We start from the raw sequence: 24,159 nt of genomic DNA on the forward strand, positions 1-24,159 counted from the left end.
TAATTCACTTCTCATATCTTCAAAGTTACCCTTCTTTAAGTTCAGAACCTTTGTTTCTGAATTAACTATGCCACTCTCCACCTTAATGAAGAATTCCACCATATTATGGTCAACTCTTACTCAAGGGGCCTCGCACAACAAGATTGCTAACTAACCTTTCCTCATTGCTCAATATCAGTCTAGAATGGCCTGCTCTCCAGTTGGTTCCTCGACATGTTGGTTCAGAAAACCATCCCGCATACATTCCAAGAAATCCTCTTCCTCAACACTCTTACCAATTTGGTTCACTCAATCTATATGTAGATTGAAGTCACCCATTATAACTACTGTTCCTTTATTGCACGCATTTCTAATTTCCTGTTTAATGCCATCCCCAACCTCACTACTAATGTTAGGTGGCCTGTACACAACTCCCACCAGCACTTTCTGCCCCTTAGTGTTATGCAGCTCTACCTATGTCGATAAAGAGGTCCCAATGAAACTTGAATCCCTGCCCTCTGCTCCAATCCCTCAGCCACATATTTATCCTCCACCACATTCTATTCCTATTCTCACTGTCATGTGACACAGCCAGTAATCCTGAGATTAATACCTTTGTGGTCCTGCTTCTCAACTTCCTTCCTAACTCCCTGACCTCTTCCCTTATCCTACCTATGTCATTGGTACCAATATGCACAACGACCTCTGGCTGTTCTCCCTCCCACTGCAAGATATAACATAGAACAATACAGCACAGTACAGGCCCTTTGGCCCACAATGTTGTGCCAAACTTTAAACCCTGCCTCCCATATAACCTCCCCCCCCCTCTTAAATTCCTCCATGTACCTGTCTAGTAGTCTCTTAAGTTTCAGTAGCGTAAATGCCTCCACCACTGACTCAGGCAGTGCATTCCACGCACCAACCGCTCTCTGAATGAAAAACCTTCCTCTAATATCCCCCTTGAACTTTACTCTCCTTACCTTAAAGCTATGTCCTCTTGTATTGAGGAAGGGGTGCTGGCTGTCCACTCTGTCTATTCCTCTTAATATCTTGTATACCTCTATCATGTCTCCTCTCATCCTCCTCTCCAAAGAGTAAAGCTCTAGTTCCCTTAATCTCTGATCATAATCCATACTCTCTAAACCAGGCAGCATCCTGGTAAATCTCCTCTGTACCCTTTCCAATGCTTCCACATCCTTCCTATAGTGAGGCGACCAGAACTGGACACAGTACTCCAAGTGTAGCCTAATTAGAGTTTTGCAGAGCTGCATCATTACTCTGTGACTCTTAAACTATCCCTCAACTTATGAAAGCTAACACCCCATAAGCTTTCTTAACTACCATATCTACCCGTGAGGCAACTTTCAGGGATCTGTGGACATGTACCCCCAGATCCCTCTGCTCCTCCACACTCCCAAGTATCCTGCCATTTACTTTGTACTCTGCCTTGGAGTTAGTCCTTCCAAAGTGTACCACCTCACACTTCTCTGGGTTGAACTCCATCTGCCATCTCTCAGCCTTGTAATTTTCTAGAGCTCCAACAGTACCTAGTTTCTTGAACCTTTCATAAGCTTTTCTTTTCTTAACTCGATGTTCCACATTCTTTGTACACCATGGTTTTATTTTACCCTACCATTCTTTCCGTGCCTCAATTAAATATACCTATGCAGAATGCTTGCAAGTGTTCCCTGAACATTTGCCACATTTATGCCATGTATTTCCCTAGAATATCTGCTCCCAAGTTCCTGCCTGATAGCATTATATTTACCCCTACCCCAGTTAAATGTTTTCCCAAATTGTCTGCTCCTATCCCTCTGTAGCACTATGGTAAAGGAGATAGAGTTGTGATCACCACCTCCAAAATGCTCTTCCACTGAGAGAATGACATCTGAATCAGGTTTATTTCCCAATACCAGATCAAGTGCAGTCAGCTTATCTACATATAGCATTGGGAAGCCTTACTGAACACACCTAATAAACTCCACCCTATCTAAACCCATTGCTTCAGAGGTGCCAGTCAATATTAAGTTAAAATTTTCCATCATAACAACCCTAGTATTATTGAACAGTTCCAGAAACTGCCTCAGTTGGCTCCTCAAAGTCCCTGTTAATAGTGGCGAGGGGGTCTATATAAAAAAAATATACAATAGAGTTATTGTCCCCTTCCCATTTCTGACTTACACCCATAATGACTCAGTAGATAATCACTTCACGACTTCCTCCTTTTCTGCAGCCATGACTCAAAAGGTACTAATATCTTGGCGGGATTGTTTAAATATAGCTGTTAGGGAAGGTTTAAACTAATTTGGTAAGGGGAAGGCAACCAGGTTGTTAAGGTCAAGGAAGAGGAAAATAGAAATAAGTCAAAGATACTGTGCAGCAAAGATGGCAAGGACAGGCAGGTGAATAGACAGGGTAATTTGCTGTGCGATAGAAATATAGCAAAATTGATAACAGATACTGATCTAAATGTACTGTACTTAAATGCACGCAGCATTAAAAATAAAGTGGATGACCTTGTTGTACAGCTGCAGGTTAAAAGATATGACATTGTGGCCATCAGAGAGTCATGGCTAAATAATGGATATGATTGGGAGCTGAACGTCCAAGGAAACACAGTGTATAGGAAAGATAGGAAAGTAGGTAAAGGGGGTGGCGTGGCATGATGGTAAGCAATGATATCAAATCACTAGAAAGAAGGGACATAGGATCAGAAGAGGTAGAAATCTTATTGGTCAAGTTAAGAAATGGAAGGGTAAAAAGACACTAATAGCAGTTATATACAGGCCTCCAAACAGCAGCCAGGATGTGGACTACAAGTTACGGCTGGAAATAGAAAAAGCGTGTCAAAAGGATAATGTCAATTATGGGAGATTTTAATGTGAAAGTGGATTGGGGAAGTCAGGAAGGTACTGGATCTCAGGAGAGGGAGTTTGTAGAATGCTTACAGGATGGCTATTTGGAGCAGCTTGTCCATAAACCCACCGGGGATCAGCTGTTTTGGATTGGGTGCTGTGTAATGAGCCTGAGGTGATTAGGGAGCTAGAGGTAATGGAACCCCTTAAAAGATGTGATCATAATATGATTGAGTTCAGTTTCAAATTTGAAAGGGAGAAGCTGGTATCAGGTGTATCTATATTTCAGTGGAACAAAGGAAATTAGTGGTAAGAGAGAGGAACTGGCCCAAGTTGATTGGAAAAGTAAGCTAGATGGAGGGACGGTAGAGCAGAATTGGATGAAATTCCTACAAGAAATAAATACAGGAAAAATATACTCCAAGAGAAAAAAAAATCATGAATGGAAAAACGGCACAAATGTGCCTAACGAGAGAGGTTAAGGCTAAAATAAAAGCAAAAGAGACAACGTACAAGGAAGCAAAAATTAGTGGGAAAATTGAGGACTGAATGACCTTTAAAAACTTAAAAAGGAAACTAAGGAAGTCATTAGGAAAGAAAAGATGAATTATGAAAGGAAGTTGGCAATTAACATAATGGATACCAAGAGTTTTTTTTTTAAATATATGAAGAGTAAAAGAGTGACACGGGTAGATATAGGACCGATTGAAAATGCTGGAGAAATTATAATGGGTAACAAAAGAGATGGCAGAAGAACTAAATGAGTATTTTGCATCAGTCTTCACAGTGGAAGACATTAGCAACATACCTGATGGCCCGAGGTCTTAGGGAATAGAACTAGGTACAGTCAAGATTACTAGATTGGGAAGCTAAATGGACTCAGGATAGATAAGTCTCCCGGACTGGATGAGGTGCACCCATGGGTTCTGAAGGAGCTGGCTTTGGAGATTGTGGAGGCATTGGAAATGATCTTCCAGGAATCAATAGACTCTGGCATGGTTCCAGAGGACTGGAAGGTCACAGATGTAGTTCCGCTGTTTAAGAAAGGAGGGAGGCAGCAAAGAAGAAAATTACAAACCTACAAGTCTGACATCGGTAGTTGGAAAGTTATTGGAGTCGATCCTCAAGGAAGAAGTTAAGAAATACGTCCAGGTGCATGACAAGATAAGCCCAAGCCAGCATGGTTTCATGAAGGGAAGATCCTACCTCACCAATCTACTGGAATTTTTTGAGGTGCCTCCACCACTGACTCAGGCAGTGCATTCCACGCACCAACCACACTGAGTGAAAAACCTTCCTCTAATATCCCTCTTGAACTTCCCTCCCCTTACCTTAAAGCCATGTCCTCTTGTACTGAGCAGTGGTGCCCTGGGGAAGAGGCACTGGCTGCCCACTCTGTCTATTCCTCTTAATATCTTATACACCTCTATCATGTCTCCTCTCATCCTCCTTCTCTCCAAAGAGTAAAGCCCTAGCTCCCTTAATCTCTGATCATAATCCATACTCTCTAAACCAGGCAGCATCCTGGTAAATCTCCTCTGTACCCTTTCCAATGCTTCCACATCCTTCCTATACTGAGGCAACCAGAACTGGACACAGTACTCCAAGTGTGGCCTAAATAGAGTTTTATACAGCTGCATCATTACATTGCGTCTCTTAAACTCTATCCCTCGACTTATGAAAGCTAACACCCCATAAGCTTTCTTAACTACCCTATCTACCTGTGAGGCAACTTTCAGGGATCTGTGGACATGTACCCCCAGAACCCTCTGCTCCTCCACACTACCAAGTATCCTGCCATTTACTTTGTACTCTGCCTTGGAGTTTATCCTTCCAAAGCGTACCACCTCACACTTCTCTGGGTTGAACTCCATCTGCCATCTCTCAGCCCACTTCTGCATCCTATCAATGTCTCTCTGCAATCTTCAACAATCTTCTACACTATCTACAACACCACCAAACTTTGTGTCATCTGCAAACTTGCCAACCCACCCTTCTACCCCCACATCCAGGTCATTAATAAAATCACAAAAAGTAGAGGTCCCAGAACAGATCCTTGTGGGACACCACTAGTCACAACTCTCCAATCTGAATGAACTCCCTCCACCACGACCCTCTGCCTTCTGCAGGCAAGCCAATTCTGAATCCACCTGGCCAAACTTCCCTGGATCCCATGCCTTCTGACTTTCTGAATAAGCCTACCTTGTGGAACCTTGTCAAATGCCTTACTAAAATCCATGTAGATCACATCCACTGCACTACCCTCATCTATATGCCTGGTCACCTCCTCAAAGAACTCTATCAGGCTTGTTAGGCATGATCCGCCCTTCACAAAGCCATGCTGACTGTCCCAGATCAGACCATGATTCTCTAAATGCCCATAAATCCTATCTCTAAGAATCTTTTCCAACAGCTTTCCCACCACAGACGTAAGGCTCACTGGTCTGTAATTACCTGGACTATCCCTACTACCTTTTTTGAACTAGGGAACAACATTTGCCTCCTTCCAATCCTCTGGTACCATTCCCGTGGACAACAAGGACATAAAGATCCTAGCCAGATGTTCAGCAATCTCTTCCCTTGCCTCGTGGAGCAGCCTGGAGAATATTCCGTCAGTCCCCGGGGACTTATCCATCCTTCTGCTGGAAGTATTCAGCAGGCCAATCAATGTTCATGATTTTTATAAATGACCTGGATGAGGAAGTAGAGGGATGGGTTAATAAATTTTCTGATGACAAAGATTAGATGTTGTGGATAGTGTAGAGGTCTGTCAGAGGTTAGGATGGTAGGATGCAAAACTGGGCTGAGAAGTGGCAGATGGAGTTCAACCCAGATAAGTGTGAAGTGGTTCATTTTGGTAGATCAAATATGATGGCAGAATATAGTATTAATGGCAAGACTCTTGGCAGTATGGAAGATCAGAGGGATCTTGGGGTCCAAGTCCATAGGACACTCAAAGCTGCTGCGCAGGCTGACTCTGTGGTTAAGAAGGCATATGGTGCATTGGCTTTCAATCATGAGGGGTAATGTTGCAGCTATATAGGACTCTGGTCAGACCCCATTTGGAGTACTGTGCTCAGTTCTGGTCACCTCACTACAGGAAGGATGTGGAAACCATAGAAAGGATGCAGAGGAGGTTTATAAGGATGTTGCCTGGATTGGGAAGCATGCCTTATGAGAATAGGTTGATTGAACTCAGCCTTTTTTCTTGGAACAATGGAGGATGAAAGGTAACCTGATAGAGGTGTACAAGATGAGAGATATTGATCGTGTGGATAGTCAGAGGCTTTTTCCCTGGGGCTGAAATGGCTAATACGACAGGGCAGTTTTAAGGTGTTTGGAAGTAGGAACAGCGGAGATGTCAGGGGTAAGTTTTTTTTTAATGCAGAGAGTGGCAAGTGTGTGGAATGGGCTGCCGGCGATGATGGTGGAGGTGGATAGGATAAGATCTGATCTTTTAAGAGACTCTTGGAGAGGTACATGGAGCTTAGAAAAATACATGTTTCTATGGGTAACCCTGGGTAATTTCTGAAGTATATACATGTTCAGTGTGAGCTGAAGGGCCTGTATTGATTGTGCTGTAGGTTTTCTGTTTTCGATGTTTGTCTCAAGTGCTGCCTTTTTCTTTCTTTTGTCATTTCCTCAAAAACACAAGTTTGGAAGACATTTGGGCTATCCCTCAAACCCATACTTTGACATCCACATACATCCTTCACTCCAATTCTTCATTTTCCTACCACTGATGCAAAGCTCACTGGCCTTGGAGACAACTAAACAATACCATCTTGTTTTGCTATCGTCATTTTATGGAGCATGAGCATCCCTTTCCTGACTTCAGTATCCTCAATATCCTTCTCCTTGATAAATGCTAATGCAAAGTGCTCATTAACATCTTGCTCTCTGGCTCCAGGCACATGATAATGTACATAAGCAGAATTAGGCCATTCAGCCTATTGAATCTGCTCCACCATTTGATCATGCCTAATTTTTCCCCTGCTCAAAGTTCAAAAGTTCAAGGACATTTATCTAAGTATTTATACAGGCAGTCAAAACAAAGAAACCCATTTAAAAAAATGGTCAAACACCCAATGTTAAAAAACAAATCATGCAAATAATATTCAAAACTGAAGCTATGAAAGCGTCTGCACCCTCAAAACCAGTCTCAACCAAATTCTCCAGCTTTCGCCATTGCGTATTTAATATTTCAGTAATATTAGAGTAATATTGTAAATATAAACATTTGTTGTTTACATAATTCATAATGGGTTGTCTGTAAAGATATGTGAACGGTATACTTCACACCTGCACGTCACACATGTGCCTCACTGAAGTAAAATGAAGTACATGTCATTCCTAACTCCAGGCTTTTCTTTCAATTAGTTTTTTTGTGTTTTGGAGTTACAAGACTTAACCCCCATCAATTTTGACATCCTTACTAATCAAGAAACCATCAACCTCTACTTTAAATATACCTAATACCTTAGCTGCCACAGCTGTCGGTGGCAATGAATTCCAGATTCACCACCTCTGAGTAAAGAAATTCTTCCTCATTTCTGTTCTAAATGGACGTTCCTATATTCTGAGGCTATGGCCTCTGGTCCTAGACTTTTTCCCCCACCCCCCACAGGAAATAGCTTCTCCATGTCCATTCTACCTAGGCCTTCTATTTTTGGTAGATACATTCTGTCCTCTGGTAGACCTACCCTTTGCCTTTTCAAGTATAAAATGCCTGTAATTCTTACTTTCCAAGCAAGAATTGTCTCCTTTTAGCCTTCCCAATACCTTGCTTCACTTCTCTCCCGATTCTAGATCACCAAAACTAGCTTTGCTTTCCTTGACTAAATTTTTAACATAAAAGATGCTAGAACTTTGCCATCTCATTGTCCTCACAGGAAGACATTGTTCCTGCATTGGCCCACTGGTTTTTAAATGGTTCACATGTTCAATTTACCTAGTAAAAGCTGCCTCCAAACTGCTGCTCCAGTTCCTGCCCAATGCCATCAGCATTAACCTTTCCCCAATCCTTAGTTTTCCTATCCATAACCATTTGAAAACTTAACAAATTCACTCTGATCCCTCTGAATGTATTCCAATAATTTACCCAAATTATTGCTGAACTTTCCCCATCTAGAAACAGTTGAAGTAATCAACTAAAATTAAAGCTATTTGCTGCCCCACAGTGTTTCACTAATTGCTAAAATATCATTACCTCTATGGAATCTGAAGAGTAACGAGATTTTTTGTTTCTGCTTGTTCTGAGTGATTCTTTGGAAAACCTGCGACATCGTCGCCATACGTTGGATACTGAAGTCCCATGAGTTAAATGGTCCTTTTTCAAATCCTCTTTCTCAGACAAGGCATCACTACTGATATTCCAAGTAGCAGAGTTATTTCTGCAAACATGCTTTGCACCTTTTCCTTTTAGAAGTTCTTTTCTGCAACCACTGCAAAATTGCTTTCTCTCAGAAAGGCATTGATTCCCTTTGCTCCCAATGTCTTCACTGCAGGCAGAGGATGCTGGGCAGAAGGATGAAGAATAGGGATTGCACATCAAGTGAGAGTATGACACCTGCCTTTTTCTGTGCATGACATCGAAGAAATCAAGTGACGATTCCTCATCCTTTGAGGAGATCTCTTCAAAAGATCCACTGGGATCTCCTGGCTGATGTTGCAATGTTTGAGGAAGACCACTTTTCCAGTAACTGCTTCTTGCTTGGTCTTGTAGCCATGCCAGGACACTTGCAGAAGGTATATATTCTTCAGCTGACTCAAGGGAAACATCACTTTTTAATAGCTCACACACCTTTTCTTCATTTAACGGCTCTATTGAACTAATCTGCTCATTTTCTTTATTTGTTGCATTCTTCTCTTCCATCCCATGTTGACGGACAAGTCCACTTGGGCTCCTATGCAATGGAGACTTTTCAGACACCTCAGGCACAAATTCATTTGCTGGAAACTTGCAGCTTTTATTGTTTTTGCTGAGCAGGCTGTCCACTTTGCCAAGCCTGCCTGGGCAGCACAAAGCCTCATTTGTTCTAGTTTCAAACCCTGTTTCTGGAAACTTGTTTGAATCCTGCAAAATTCTTTGTGACTTGCTTGGAAGAGTACATTCTTCTGGAACTTCAGCTTTCTTGATTATTTTGTCAGCTTCAAATGGACCATAAAAGGGCACCCCACTATCACAGGCACTAACAGACCAAACTTCACATTGAATACCATCTTCTACCTTTTTATTAGGTGTGTTATACAAGGGAACAGTAGCTTCAAATGACCTCCACACATTGATTGAAGGTGCTCCTTCACTGCACTCTATCCTTATCTTTTCCTTTTGTAAAGCATAGCCACCTGTTTTGGTACTCTTGGTTGTAACAGCTGTTTCTTCTGTCTCATTAGACTCTCCTTGTAATCCTTGGTGCAGGCCTCTTTCTTGGAGGATCTCAACAGGGTTGGAGGCCAATTCAGTACCAGGGGGCTGCTGGTGCCTTATTACAGCTGCTTGACTGCTACATGCCATAGTTTCAGTAACCACATCAGTCCTTTTGGGTTGGATTGGATTGGTTTCATTTGTGTCTGTTTGGACTTCTGAATTAGTCACATTTCTTCGGAAGGGATAGTGCCGGAATCGGGCAGAGTGATAAAACGCCGGTCGAGCGACAAAAGAATTAAAATAGGGTCTCCTTAAATTCGTGTGAGCCATTGGTGACTGTGGGCCATAGCTTCTTGGGAATGGCATGGGACACACAGGGTAATACAAACTACCACCAATTTCTAACAGGAAAAAGAGACAAAAATTACTTTCATATAACCAACAATTGATCCTTACAAACAAATTGCAAGGTTCTTAATCCACACACAATTCTACCTAGCATTTTGGGAACTGAAAACGACAATTTTAAAGGAGTCATTCCTTCACATAAGGGTAATGTTTATGGCCAGCACCTGACAAACATTAAACTCAAACAAATCAGAAAGTCAAACAAAATGGTAACAAAAGGAGGCAAGTTCCAACGTCAAACAGATGTGACAAAGGAAAAATGTAAATCAGTATTGCATCCCCTTAATGGAAAACTAGTCTGGCCACTACTTGATTAATTTTGGGATGTGGATGTCACCAAAATTAGTGTTTATTACCCATCACTAGGTGTTGGTCAAGTAATAGTGTCATAAGCACAAAAAACAACCTTGTAGAAGACACTATAATTATGCTAACTGTGCTTAATTTTATTCATTATACTGGGTCCCATTGTCTCACCTGCTTTGATAATTCAAGTAGTGTCCCAGATTTAGATGTTGTCCAAATACATGCCTCCACACACATTTCACATCACCACCATGTTCTTGGTGAGAACAGAATCTTAACTGTTCACCCAGTTACTCCCTCAAACTCATCTCAGGTTTTAAATGTTTCAGTAAAGATTCTCACCATCCACCCCATCATTGTCCAGACTAGATGGGTTGAAGGGCTTATTTCTGTGCAGGCAGCACATTTCCAAATCCAGATGGTACTAGACTCTGAATGGAATCTGCTGATGCTTCAGAAAGATCCAGCCATCCCACAAATGTATCTTGATAACATCTACAGGTAAGTGGTGCAAATGGGCTCAGAAAAACTATTTGAACTTAGAACATCAAACCTATCAGCACAATTCAGGCTCTCTGCACAATGCTGTGTCAATCTTAAACCTATTCCAAGATCAATCTAACCCCTCCCTCCCACACAACCCTCATCCATGGGCCTATCTAAGAGTTTCCAAAATGACCCTAATGTAGTAGAGGTTTATAAGATTGAGGCATAGATAGACAATACCTTCTTCCCAGAGTTGAAATGGCCAATGCCAGAGGGCATTTATTTAAGGTGAGAGGTGCAAGTTCAAAACAGTTGTGAGGGGCAATTTTTTTTTTAAACTGAGTGCCTGGAATGTGCTGCCAGGGTTAGTGGTAAAGTTAGATATATTAGGGCTTTTAAGAGACATTTAGATAAGCACATGGATGTGAGGAAAATGGAACAATATGGATGTTGTGAGACAGAGGGGTTTAGTTAGCCATTTGATTACTATTTAAATGGATCAGCACAACCTTGTGGGCAGAAGGGCCCATTCCTGTGCCATATTCTATCTGCTCTACTACCACCCCTGTCAGTCCATATGACAATGAGGGACCCTGATGCAGAGGCAGCCAGCCTATATCAACATTTAAAAGATAGACAGCACAATGTGTCACTGGGCATGACCCAATAAACACCAGATCGCCTTCCAGTTAAACAAATTACAACGCTACTACCACACCCTTTGGACTGTTTACATAACAGCACACTGGTCTTCATGAGTAAGAGGGTCGGTTCCAGACACTGAGCTCAGAGCCCTTCACCTGCTGCACCCTCCCTCAACTACCAGTGACTACCCGGACAAAGCGGGGTTTATACAATTAACCCGTTGATTATGAATCCACTGCAACAATTAAAATAAACGCATAAATCAAGCGACTAAAGTGACAAATGAAATTAACCGCTGTAGGAACTCAGCGGGCCGAACAGCGTCTGTGATGGCAGAGGGATGTTCAACCGTATCGGAACCGAGTCTCGAAGCAGTTGACCACCCCCGCTTGCCTCCACAGACGCTGGTCGACCCACTGAGTGTTGTTTTGTACTCAAGATACCAGCGCCTGCAGTTTCTCGCGTCACCGGTGTTTTAACCAACCACACATCTGCCATCTCACAATTGTATGCGAATACACATCTCTCCTCTCAAAAATGTATGCGACGGCAAATCTACTCACCTACAGTCGGGTAGAAGTACGGATGGAAGGCGGGAGGGTGCATGAAATGAGACACGGGAGGTACAAACATCTGTGGTGGCGGCAGTGGCTGGAAGAAGAAAGAGCGGTTCTGATTGGGCGGGTGGCCATCTTCCGTCCTTTGGTAGCTTGGTGAAGAATTCATAGCGACTCGTGACAAGCAGACAATTAAAGTTAAAATCCAACTATCTGGGATCAGTGGCAGATTCATCGGAGCTCCAACTGGAAAAAAAAGGCAAAACACAGAGAACTTCCAAACCCATTACTAAACACACTTCCACACAATAAGAAATAGGTTTATTTTAAATATAAACACCTAGGAGCAATTCTGGTCGTGATTTTGAAACAGCAAACACACCATGTACTTCAAACTCCTTATTTAAACCAAAGACTAGAGAGAAAACAAATATCATTCGCTTTAGAAACCCCCATCAGCCTAACCCTTACACAGAACAACCTTCCCTACCTTAGTTCTCCAAGAACCGTGCATTTATCAATTAGCGGCCGACAAACAGCCAGTCAGGTGAATCCCTTAATTTCACTGACACTCTGACGCTCCACTCCCTGCGCTGTATGCTGACCACGCCGATTTTATGCAGCAGTTATGGCTACGGCTTATTCCACAACTTTCTGGCGTTACCTCTAGATAAACGTGACGGTGGTGTTAATGTTCTCATGCGAGGTGTGGAAACTTTATGCCTTTACTACCAAAAAGCAACTGTGATTAGGTCAAACTGAGAGTAAATAGAAACAATTTCAAATTTTTATTTTGGATTTTCAGCCGCCACATTTTTTCTTTCATCCATTTTTTTCAATTGCCCCGTCATTTCTGATTATTGGATCTTGTGCAACTTTTCGTTGGACCTGCCTTGTCTTGCACACTTCGTAACCCCTGTAACCCCTCCCTGTAAAGTTATAGTCATATAAAAGTACAGCACAGAAACAAGCCCTTTAGCCCATATAGTCTGTGCTGAACCATCTAAACTGCATACTCTCATCAACCTGAACCATAGTCTTCCACACCCAATCATTGTATCATTTATAAATTTGATGATCCAGTTAACCACATTATAAATTCAGATTATTGATATAAATGATAAACAACAGATCCAGCAAACATTGTCGAGGCACTCTACTAGTCACAGATCTCCAGTCAGAGAGGCAACATCTACTGCCACTCTCACAAAGCCAATGTCTAATCCAATTTACCACCTCATTTTGAATGTTGAACAACTGAACCTTATTAATCTACTTCCCATGTGGGATCTCACCTCCCATGCCTTGCTAAAGTCTATCAACTGCCTTGCCAACATTAAGTTTCCTGGTAACTGTCTCAAAAAACTTGAAAAGATTGGTTAGACATGGCTTTGCTGACATACACTTAGCTATAACCAATTTACTGCCCTCTACTGTGCCTATTGTCTTGTTTATTATTTATTGTAATGCCTGCACTGTTTTGTGCACTTTTTGCAGTCCTTGGTAGGTCTGTAGTCTAGTGTAGTTTTTGTGTTGTCTTACGTAGTTCAATGTAGTCTTTGTATTGTTTCATGTACCACCATGGTCCTGAAAAACATTGTCTCGTTTTCACTGTGTATTGTACCAGCAGTTATGGTTGAAATGACAATAAAGAGTGACTTGACTTAACTAAACTGACAATTCCTAATACTCATACCATGTCCATCCGAATACTCATATATCCAGAACCTTAGAATACCTTCCAATAACTTTCCCATTACTGATGTCAGTCTCAGTGGCCTATAATTTACTGGTTAATTTTTAGAGCCTTTCTTATACAGCTGAACACATTGGCTATTTTCCAATCCTCTGGTATTTTACCTGTCACTAAGGATGATTCAAATATCTCTGCTAGGGCACCTGCAATTTTTGCACTTGCCTCCCTTAGGGTCTGAGGGAACACCTTGTCAGGCTCTAGGGGTTTATCCACCCTAATTTGCCTCAAGACAGCATAGGAGGAGAATTAGGTTATTCAGCCTATTGATTCTCTTCCACCAGAGCTGATCGATTATCCATCTCAATCCCATTCTCCTGCCTTCTCCCCATACCCTTTGATGCACTGACTAATCAAGAACCTATCTATCTTCCCTTTAAATATACCCTGGCCTCCACAGCGTCTGTAGCAATGAGTTCCACAGATTCACCATCCCCTGACTAAAAAAATTCCTTCTCATCTCTTTTCTAAGTGGATGTCCCTTTATTCTGAAGCTGTGTCCAATGGTGCTAGACTCACCCACTCCCATTGACCTCCATCTACTAACTTCATCACTACTATATTATTTCCCAACAGTCACCTTATGTACAGCCTAGCATCACTTTAAGGACATATAATCAATCTATGTGCATAAGCTGTTTTGTGCATTTATATTTATTGTTTGTTTTTTAGAAGTATTATTATGTTCTTAATCTTCTGTGGGTTTTTTGTGCTGTATCAGATCCAGAGTAACAATTACTTTGTTCTCCTTACATTTGTGTACAAGAAGTTACATTAAACAATCTTGAATCTTGAGCTTGAATCTATAGGAAATATCCTCTCTACATCCTCTCTATCCGCTTTTTAATATTCAATAGCTTTCAATAAGATCCCCTCTCATTCCTCTAAACTCCAGTGAGTACAGGCCAGAACAACCAAACGCTACTCATATGTTAATCCTTTCATTCCCAGAAACAATCCTCATTTCCACCCATATAGCATCAAGCCAGGACAATACAATATGGGGAACAAACTGTTTGTGGCCCATGCAGCTGAGTAATCCAGAGGATAGAAGAGACAGTACAGTTAAGCACCAGCGGTGTTACAGGAGTTGCCAGTTCTGACTGGCTGCATCACTGTCTAGAATGTGAACTGTGCTTCCTTCAGTAGCAGGATTCTGCAGAACGTGGTGCAGACAACCCAGCACATCTGCCGTTGTGAACTTTCCACTATTCTGGATATTTATAAAGACCGCGGTAAAAAGGGCCCAAAGGATCATTGGTGGCCTGAGTCACCCCAACCACAAATTGTTCCAGCTGCTACCATCATAAAAGCCAGGGCAAACAGCATAAAAGTGTCTGGGACAGCTTCTTCCACCAGGCTATTAGACTGATTAATTCATGCTGACAGCTGTATTTCTATGTTATATTGACTGTCCAGTTGTACATACTGTTTATTATAAATTACTATAAATTGCACATTTAGATGGAGATGTAACGTAAAGATTTTTACTCCTCATGCATATAAAGGATGTAAGTAATAAAGTCAATTCAATTCATTGTACTCAATGTAGGACCGCACTGGAGTTCTCCTCAGGGTTTACTCCTGAAGCCTTTCCCATGAGTGGGTATAGCTGCAAGGCAGGGGAGATTTGAGATCAGAGTTTTGCTTCTCCTTGATGAGCTGCCAACCATGGCTGATGAGCCCCATCTAGCCAGAGCAACTGGTTTTCAGGCACCAGTAACCCACCTTTTCACTTTCTCCTGCAGCTGCAGCTCCTAAGGGACTACATTAGGGAACTGGAGTTGCAGCTCGATGACCTTCGTCTGGTCAGGGAGAGTGAGGGGATGATAGAAAGGAGTAATATTCAGGTGGACACACCGGGGCCACAGGAGGCAGACAAGTGGGTCACAGTCAGGAGTCAGGTACTAGAGAGTACCCCTGTGGCTGTACCCCTTGACAATAAGTACTCCTGTTTGAGTGCTGTTGGGGGGGGGGGGACAGCTGAACTGGGGGAAGCAACAGTGGCCATGCCTCTGGCACAGTGTTCAGCCCCGTGACTCAGAGGGGTAGGGAAAGGAAGAGGAAGGCAGTAGTAATAGGGGATTCAATAGTTAGGAGGTCAAACGGGCGATTCTGTGGATGCAGGAAAGAAACATGGATGGTAGTTTGCCTCCTAGGTGCCAGCATCCGGGAGGTTTCAGATCGCATACAAGATATCCTGCAGTGTGAGGGAGAACTAATCTCCTGTGTGGGACCTTGTCAAAAGCCTTTTGAAAATCTAAATATACCACATCCACTGGCTCTCCCCTATCCACTCTACTAGTTACATCTTCAAAAAAATTCTATAAGATTCATCAGACATAATTCCCCGGTTTTTCTCTCCCTCCTTTTTTAAAAAGTGGGGTTCCATTAGCCACTCTCCAATCCTCAGGAACTAATCCAGAATCTGAGGAGTTTTGAAAAATCATCACTAATGCATCCACTATTTCTTGGGCTACTTCCTTAAGCACTCTGGGATGCAGACCATCTGGCCCTGGGGATTTATCTGCCTTTAATCCCTTCAATTTACCTAACACCACTTCCCTACTAACATGTATTTCCTTCAGTACACAGTAGGAAGTAGGGACAGAGGAGATGTCAGGGGACTCCATAGTTAGGGGTCAGACAGGTGATTCTGTGGACACAGGAAGGAAACTCAGATGGTAGTTTGCCTCCCAGGTGCCAAGGTCCGGGATGTTTCAGATCGTGTCCAAGATATCCTGCCGTAGGAGGGAGAACAGCCAGAGGTCGTGGTACATATTGGAACCAATGACATAGGTAGGAAAAGGGAAGAGGTCCTGAAATAAGACTACAGGGAGTTAGGAAGGAAGTTGAGAAGCAGGACCGCAAAAATAGTAATCTTGGGATTACTGCCTGTGCCATGTGACAGTGAGTATAGGAATAGAGTGAGGTGGAGGATAAATGCGTGGCTGAAGGATTGCAGCGGGGGCAGGGATTCAGATTTCTGGATCATTGGGACCTCTATTGGGGCAGGTTTGACCTGTACAAAAAGGACAGGTTGCACTTGAATCCCGGGGGACCAATATCCTGGAGGGGAGGTTTGACAAGGCTACTGGGGAAAGTTTAAACTAGAATTGTTGGGGGGTGGGAACTGAACTGAAAAGACTGGGGAGGAGGTGTTTGGCTCACAAATAGAGAAAGCTTGGAGACAGTGGGTGAGGAAGGATAGGCAGATGATAGAGAAGGGACGCTCTCAGACCAAAGGTTTGAGATGTGTCTATTTTAACACAAGGAATATTGTGAACAAATTAGATGAGCTTAGAGCATGGATCAGTACTTGAAACTGTGATGTGGTTGCCATTACAGAGACTTGAATGGCTCAGGGGCAGGAATTGTTATCGCAAGTGCCGGGTTTTAGATGTTTCAGAAAGAACAGGAAGGGAGGCAAAAGAGGTGGGGGCGTGGCACTGTTGATCAGAGATAGTGTCACGGCTGCAGAAAAGGAGAATGTCATGGAGGGATTCTCTGCGGAGTTTCTGTGAGTGGAGGTTAGGAACAGGAAGGGGTCAATAATCTTACTGGGTGTTTTTTATAGGTCGCCCAATAGTAACAGAGATATTGAGGAGCAGATAGGGAAACAGAATATGGACCTATCAAGTGTGACAGTGGGAAAGAGTGTGTAGAAGTGGAGGAAATAGCAGAGGTACTTAATGAATACTTTACTTCAGTATTCACTATGGAAAAGTATCTCAGTGATTGTAGTGATAATTTGCAGCAGACTGAAAAGCTTGAGCATGTAGATATTAAGAAAGAGGATGTGCTGGAGCTTTTGGAAAGCGTCAAGTTGGATAAGTCACCGGGACCGGCTGAGATGTACCCCAGGCTAATGTGGGAGGCGAGAGAGGAGATTGCTGAGCCTCTGACAATGATCTTTGCTTTATCAATGGGGACTGGAGAAGTTCTGGAGGATTGGAAGGTTGCTGATGTTATTCCTTTGTTCAAGAAAGAGAGTAGAGATAGCCCAGGAAATTATAGACGAATGAGTCTTACTTCAGTGGTTGGTAAATTGATGGAGAAGATCCTGAGAGGCAGGATATATGAACATTTGGTGAGGTATAATTTGACTAGCAATAGGAAGCAAGGCTTTGTCAAGGGCAGGTTGTGCTTCACAAGCCTGATTGAATTTTTTGAGGATGTGACTAAACACATCGATGAAGGAAGAGCAGTAGATGTAGTGTATATGGATTTCAGCAAGGCATTTGATAGGGTACCCCATGCAAGGCTTATTGAGAAAGTAAGGAGGCATGGGATCCAAGGGGACATTGCTTGGTGGATCCAGAATTGGCTTGCCCACAGAAGGCAAAGAGTGGTTGTAGATGGGTCATATTCTACATGGAGTTCTATGACCAGTGGTGTGCCTCAGGGATCTGTTCTGGGACCTTCACTCTTTGTGATTTTTATAAATGGCCTGGATGAGAAAGTGGAGGGATGGGTTAGTAAGTTTGCTAATGACACAAAGGTTGAAGGTGTTGTGTATGGTTTGGAGGGTTGTCAGAGGTTACAGTGGGACATTGATAGGATGCAAAACTGGGCAGAGAAGTGGCAGATGGAGTTCAACCCAGATAAGTGTGAAGTGGTTCATTTTGTTAGGTCAAATATGATGGCAGAATATAATATTAATGGTAAGACTCTTGGGAGTGTGAAGGATCAGAGGGATCTTGGAGTCTGAGTCCATAGCATGCTCAAAGCAGTTGTGCAGGTTGACACTGTGGTTAAGAAGACATATGGTATATTGGCCTTCATTAATCGTGGAATTGAATTTAGGAGCCGAGAGGTAATGTTGCAGCTATATGTTACTCTGGTCAGACCCCGCTTGGAGTACCGTACTCAGTTTTGGTCACCTCACAAAAGGAAGGATGTGGAAGCCATAGAAAGGGTGTAGTGGAGATTTACAATGATGTTGCCTGGACTGGGGAGCATGCCATATGAGAATGGGTTGAGTGAACTCGGCCTTTTCTCCTTGGAGCAATGGAGGATGAGAGGTGACCTGATAGAGGTGTATCAAAGAGGCATTGATCGTGTAGATAGTCAGAGGTTTTTTCCCAGCGCTGAAATGGTTGCCAAAAGAGGACACAGGTTTAAGGTGCTGGGGAGTAGATACAGAGGAAATGTCAGGGGTAACTTTTTTATGCAGACAGTGGTGAGTGCGTGGAATGGGCTGCCGGCAATAGTGGTGGAGGTGAATACGATAGGGTCTTTTAAGAGCCTTTTGGATAGGTACACAGAGCTTAGAAAAATAGAGGGCTATGGGTAAGCCTGGTAATTTCTAAGAAAGGGACTTGTTCGGCACAACTTTGTGGGCCGAATGGCCTGTATTGTGTTGTAGGTTTTCTATGTTTCTATGTTTTTAGAAATTGTTTAGTAGCTAAGCCACATGTGAAGACCAAGAGCTATTTGAGACAGATGACATTGGGAGAATTTAATGGGAGTAGGAGCTTATCCCCACTATCCTCTCCGCTCTCCAGCAATGACAACTTTAAAGGAACCCCAGAACGTTGAGCTGCCAGTCCTGCCCCTCCTGGAACCAAGACTCATTAATGGCTACAATGTCATAATTCCACACAGTGATCCATGCCCTAAATTCATCCGCCTTTCCTTTTCTTGCATTGAAATATATGCATCTCAAAGTATTAGTCCCACTATGCTCAATCTTTTGATTCTTGATCTTGTATATAGGCTTGCCAACATTTGTTCATGGCCATGGAAATGCCTCTCTGCACCTCCTTCCCCACTCACACATTTCTCAATGCTCATAATAGAATTGCCTGACTCTCCAAGTGTTGTGGCTTCTATTCAGCAAGACGCATGAACCACCATGTTGCTGCTTTTCTTTTTTCTCTGGGATACCCCCAATCCACAGTACCCCAAGACAGAATTAGTATCAGGTTTAATATCACTGGCAGATGTTTCACAGCAGTTGCAGCAGCAGTACATTGAACTATATAATAATAAAAGCTATATATTACAATAAGAATATGTAAAAAGTTAAGTTAACTAAGTAGTGCAAAAAGAGTGGAAAAATAGTGAGGTAGTGACCATGGGTTCATTGTCCATTCAGAATTCTGATGGCAGAGGGGAAGAAGCTGTTCCTGAAATGTTGAGTGTGGGCCTTCAGGCTGATGAGTCACTTCCTTCATGGTAGCAATGAGAAAAGGGCATGTCTTGGATGTCCTGGCTCCTTAATTATGGATGCTGACTTTTTGAGGCATTGTCTTTTGTAGATGTCCTTGGATGCTGGGGAGACTAGTGCCCATGATAGGACTGGCTGAGTTTATTGCAGCTTTTTCCAATCCAGTGCATTAGCCCCTCTGTACCAGAAGGTGAGTCAACCACTTAGAATGTTCTCCAGGATATACATTTTTGATAATAAGATTTAGAAGCAGAATTAGGCCATTTGGCCCATCAAATCTGTTCTGCCATTTAATCATGGCTGATCTTATTTTTCCTTCCTCAGCTCCGCTCCCTAACTTTCTCTCCGTAACCTTTGATGCCATGACCAATCAAGAATCTATCAAGCTCTGCCTTAAAAACACCCAACAACCCTGTCCTCTACAGCTGCTTGTGGTAATAAATTCCACAAATTCATGACCCTCTGGCTAAATAAATTTCTCTGCAGCTCTGTTTTAAATGGATGTCCCTCTATCCTAAAGCTATGCCCTCTTGACTTATACTTCCCCCACCATGGGAAACATCCTTTCCACATCTACTCTGTCTAGGCCTTTCAACATTCGAAAGGTTTGAGTGAGATCACCCCTCATCTTCTAAATTCCAGTGAGTACAGACCCAGAGCTACCATACATTCCTTATATGATAACCCTTTCATTCCCAGAATCATCTTTGCGAACCTCCTCTGAACCCTCTCCAATGCTAGTACATCTTTTCTTAGATGAGCCCAAAACCGTTCACAATACTCTAAGTAAGGCCTTACCAGTGCCTCATAAAGCACTGGTATCACATCCCTGCTCTTGTATTCTAGACCTCTTGAAATGAATGTTAACATTGCATTTGCCTTCCTCACCACAGACTCCCAAATCCATTTGCATCTCTGACTTTTTATCTAAAAGGATGATTTCTGAATCACTGGGGAGATTTTTTGGGGAAGATGAAACCCAAAGAATCTGACATTGCAATACTGATTTTCCAAAATATCTAAAGATAATATCCAAACAGCCTCTTCAACTGAGACCATGTACATTCATCATCATCATTATTATGTGCTGTATCAGGTGATTTAGGCGATCATGTCCATTATATTGTTATATACAAACAAGAGAAAATTTGCAGATGCTGGAAATCCAAACAACACTTACACAATGCTGGAGGAACTCACATCGACAGTGATGAATGAGAGGTTGGTCGTGACCAGACTCAACTCTTGCCTCAGCAAGGACCTGGACACATTGCAATTTGCCTATCACCACAATAGCTCAATGGCAAATGCAATCTCAATGGCTCTGCACGTGGCTTTAGACCACCTGAACAACACAACCACCTATGTCAGGATGCTGTTCATTGACTACACTCAGCATTTAATACCATCATTCCCACAATTCTGATTGAGAAGTTGCAGAACATGGGCCTCTGTACCTCCCTCTGCAATTGGATCCTCGACTTCCAAGACCACAATCTGTGTGGATTGGTGATAACATATCCTCCTCACTGACGATCAATGTTGATGCACCTCAGGGGTGTGTGCTTAGCCCACTGCTCTACTCTCTATATACACGATTGCGCAGCTAGGCATAGCTCAAGTACCATTTATAAATTTGCTGACAATACAACCATTGTTGGTAGAATCTCAGGTGGTGATGAGAGGGCATACAGGAGTGAGATATGCTAACTAGTGGAGTGGTGCCGCAGCAACAACCTGGCACTCAATGTTAGTAAGATGAAAGAACTGATTGTGGACTTCAGGAAGGGTAAGATGAAGGAACTCATACCAATCCTCATAGAGGGATCAGAAGTGGAGAGAGTGAGCAGTTTCAAGTTCATGGGTGTCACGATCTCTGAGGATTTAACCTCATTTTCTTCGGCAGTTTAACGGGGGCATGACTGCGTAAGCGCGTGTAAGTCGGACCGTGAGGCAGCGGGAGTATTTAAAGAGAACAGTTAGATGGAGTGGGCGACATAATAGAAGAAGACAGAGTAGGAAGGCTTTGTCTCGAGAGGCTTCGACGAGAAGAGGCTGAGGACGAGCTTCACTCCAAGTGAGGTAAAGCCGGGTAAGTTCCTTTAAAAGGAGAAAGTTTCAAAAGTTGAGGCAAGTATTGGGTAGGTCATGGCAGCTGAGATCAGCCCCGTGGTTTGTTCATCCTGCAGCATGTGGGAAATCAGGGATACTTCCAGTGTCACTGATGACTATGTGTGCACTAAGTGTGTCCAGCTGCAGCTTCTGGCAGACCGCATTGAGCGGATGGAGATGCGATTGGATTCAAACTGGAGCATCCGCGATGCTGAGAAAGTCATGAATAGCACGTTCAGTGAGTTGGCCACACCGCAGGTAAAAGCCACACAGGCAGAAAGAGAAGGGGTGGCCACTAGACATCCTGGCAGTAGGCAGGTAGTGCAGGAGTCCCCTGAGGTCATCTCCCTCCTAAACAGACATACTGTTTTAGATACTGTTGGGGGAGATGTCTCATCAGGGGAAGGCAACAGCAGCCGAGTTCATGGCACCATGGATGGCTCTGCAGCACAGGAGGGAAGGAAAAGGAGAGGGAGAGCTATAGTGATAGGGGATTCAATTGTAAGGGGAATACAAACGAGACTCCAGGATGGTATGTTGCACTACTGGTGCAAGGGTCAAGGATGTCTCTGAGCGGCTGCAGGACATTCTGGAGTGGGAGGGTGAACAGCCAGTAGTCATGGTGCACATAGGTACCAACAATATAGGTAAAAAATGGGATGAGGTCCTACAAGGTGAATTTAGGGAGTTAGGAGATAAACTAAAAAGTTGGACCACGAAGGTAATAATCTCTGGATTACAACCAGTGCCACGTGCCAGTCAGAGTAGAAATAGGAGGATATTTCAGATGAATATGTAGCTTGAAAAATGGTGCAAGGGGGAGGGATTCAAATTTCTGGGGCATTGGAACCAGTTCTGGGGGAGGTGGGACTGGTATAAACAGGACGGTCTGCACCTGGGCTGGACTGGAACCAATGTCCTAGGGGGAGCGTTTGCTACTGCTGTTCAGGAGGCTTTAAACTAATGTGGCAGGGGGATGGGAACAAGTGCAGAGAGACAGGGGTGTAAAATGAGGGTAGAAGCAAAAAGTAGTAAGGTGAAAAGTAGAAGAGGCAGGCAGGCAAATCCAGGGCAAAAATCAAAAAGGGTCACTTTTCAACATAATTGTATAAGGGCTAAGAGTGTTGTAAAAACAAGTCTGAAAGCTTTGTGTGTCAATGCGAGGAGCATTCGTAACAAGGTGGAGGAATTGAATGTGCAGATAGTTATTAATGAATATGATATAGTTGGGATCACAGAGACATGGCTCCAGGGTGACCAAGGATGGGAGCTCAACATCCAGGGATATTCAATATTCAGGAGGGATAGATAGGAAAGAAAAGGAGGTGGGGTAGCATTGCTGGTTAGAGAGGAGATTAACACAATAGAAAGGAAGAACATTAGCCTGGAGGATGTGGAATTGATATGGGTAGAGCTGCATAACACTAAGGGACAGAAAACGCTGGTGGGAGTTGTGTACAGGCCATCTAACAGTAGTAGTGAGGTTGGGGATGGCATTAAACAGGAAATTAGAAATGCGTGCAATAACGGAACAGTAGTTATAATGGGTGACTTCAATCTACATATAGATTGGGTGAACCAAATTGGTAAGGGTGCTGAGGAAGAGGATTTCTTGGAATGTATGCGGAATGGTTTTCTGAACCAACATGTCGAAGAACCAACTAGAGAGCTGGCTATTCTAGATTGGGTATTGAGCAATGAGTAAGGGTTAGTTAGCAATCTTGTCGTGCGAGGCCCCTTGGGTAAGAGTGACCATAATATGGTGGAATTCTTCAGTAAGATGGAGAGTGACATAGTTAATTCAGAAACAAAGGTTCAGAACTTAAAGAAGGGTAGCTTTGAAGGTATGAGACGTGAATTAGCTAAGATAGACTGGCAAATGATACTTAAAGGGTTGACGGTGGATATGCAATGGCAAGCATTTAAAGATCGCATGGATGAACTACAACAATTGTTCATCCCAGTTTGGCAAAAGAATAAACCAGGGAAGGTAGTGCACCCGTGGCTGACAAGGGAAATTAGGGATAGTATCAAGTCCAAAGAAGAAACCTATAAATTAGCAAAAAAAAGCGGCACACCTGAGGACTGGGAGAAATTCAGAGATGAGCAGAGGAGGACAAAGGGCTTAATTAGTAAAGGGAAAAAAGATTATGAGAGAAAGCTGGCAGGGAACATAAAAACTGACTGTAAAAGCTTTTATAGATATGTGAAAAGAAAAAGATTGATTAAGACAAATGGAGGTCCCTTACAGTCAGAGACAGGTGAATTGATCATAGGGTACAAGGACCTGGCAGACCAATTAAATAACTACATTGGTTCTGTCTTCTCTAAGGAGGACATAAATAATCTTCTGGAAATAGTAGGGGACCGAGGGTCTAGTGAGATGGAGGAACTGAGGGAAATACATGTTAGTAGGGAAGTGGTGTTAGGTAAATTGAAGGGATTAAAGGCAGATAAATCCCCAGGGCCAGATGATCTGCATCCCAGAGTGCTTAAGGAAGTAGCCCAAGAAATAG

General features: G+C 42.9%; 1 protein-coding gene across 6 annotated transcripts in view; it reads right to left on the reverse strand.

Annotated features, from left to right (window-relative positions):
• LOC132402483 (uncharacterized) overlaps positions 1 to 12,191 on the reverse strand; it is a 92,199-nt gene extending 80,008 nt beyond the window's left edge. For 5 of the 6 annotated variants that reach the window (XM_059985364.1, XM_059985362.1, XM_059985346.1 and 2 more), the window contains exons 1-3: positions 11,947 to 12,084; positions 11,613 to 11,852; positions 8,044 to 9,605 (exon numbers count right to left, since the gene is read on the reverse strand). In XM_059985364.1, coding sequence (XP_059841347.1) covers positions 8,044 to 9,605; positions 11,613 to 11,852; positions 11,947 to 12,043 — 1,899 coding nt within the window. In that variant the 5' untranslated portion in view covers positions 12,044 to 12,084. The other variant, XM_059985348.1, reaches the window with a different exon arrangement.
• Positions 12,192 to 24,159: the final 11,968 nt, after the last annotated feature.

This window comes from Hypanus sabinus, chromosome 1 (assembly GCF_030144855.1).
Source record: "Hypanus sabinus isolate sHypSab1 chromosome 1, sHypSab1.hap1, whole genome shotgun sequence".
Lineage (NCBI taxonomy): Eukaryota > Metazoa > Chordata > Chondrichthyes > Myliobatiformes > Dasyatidae > Hypanus > Hypanus sabinus.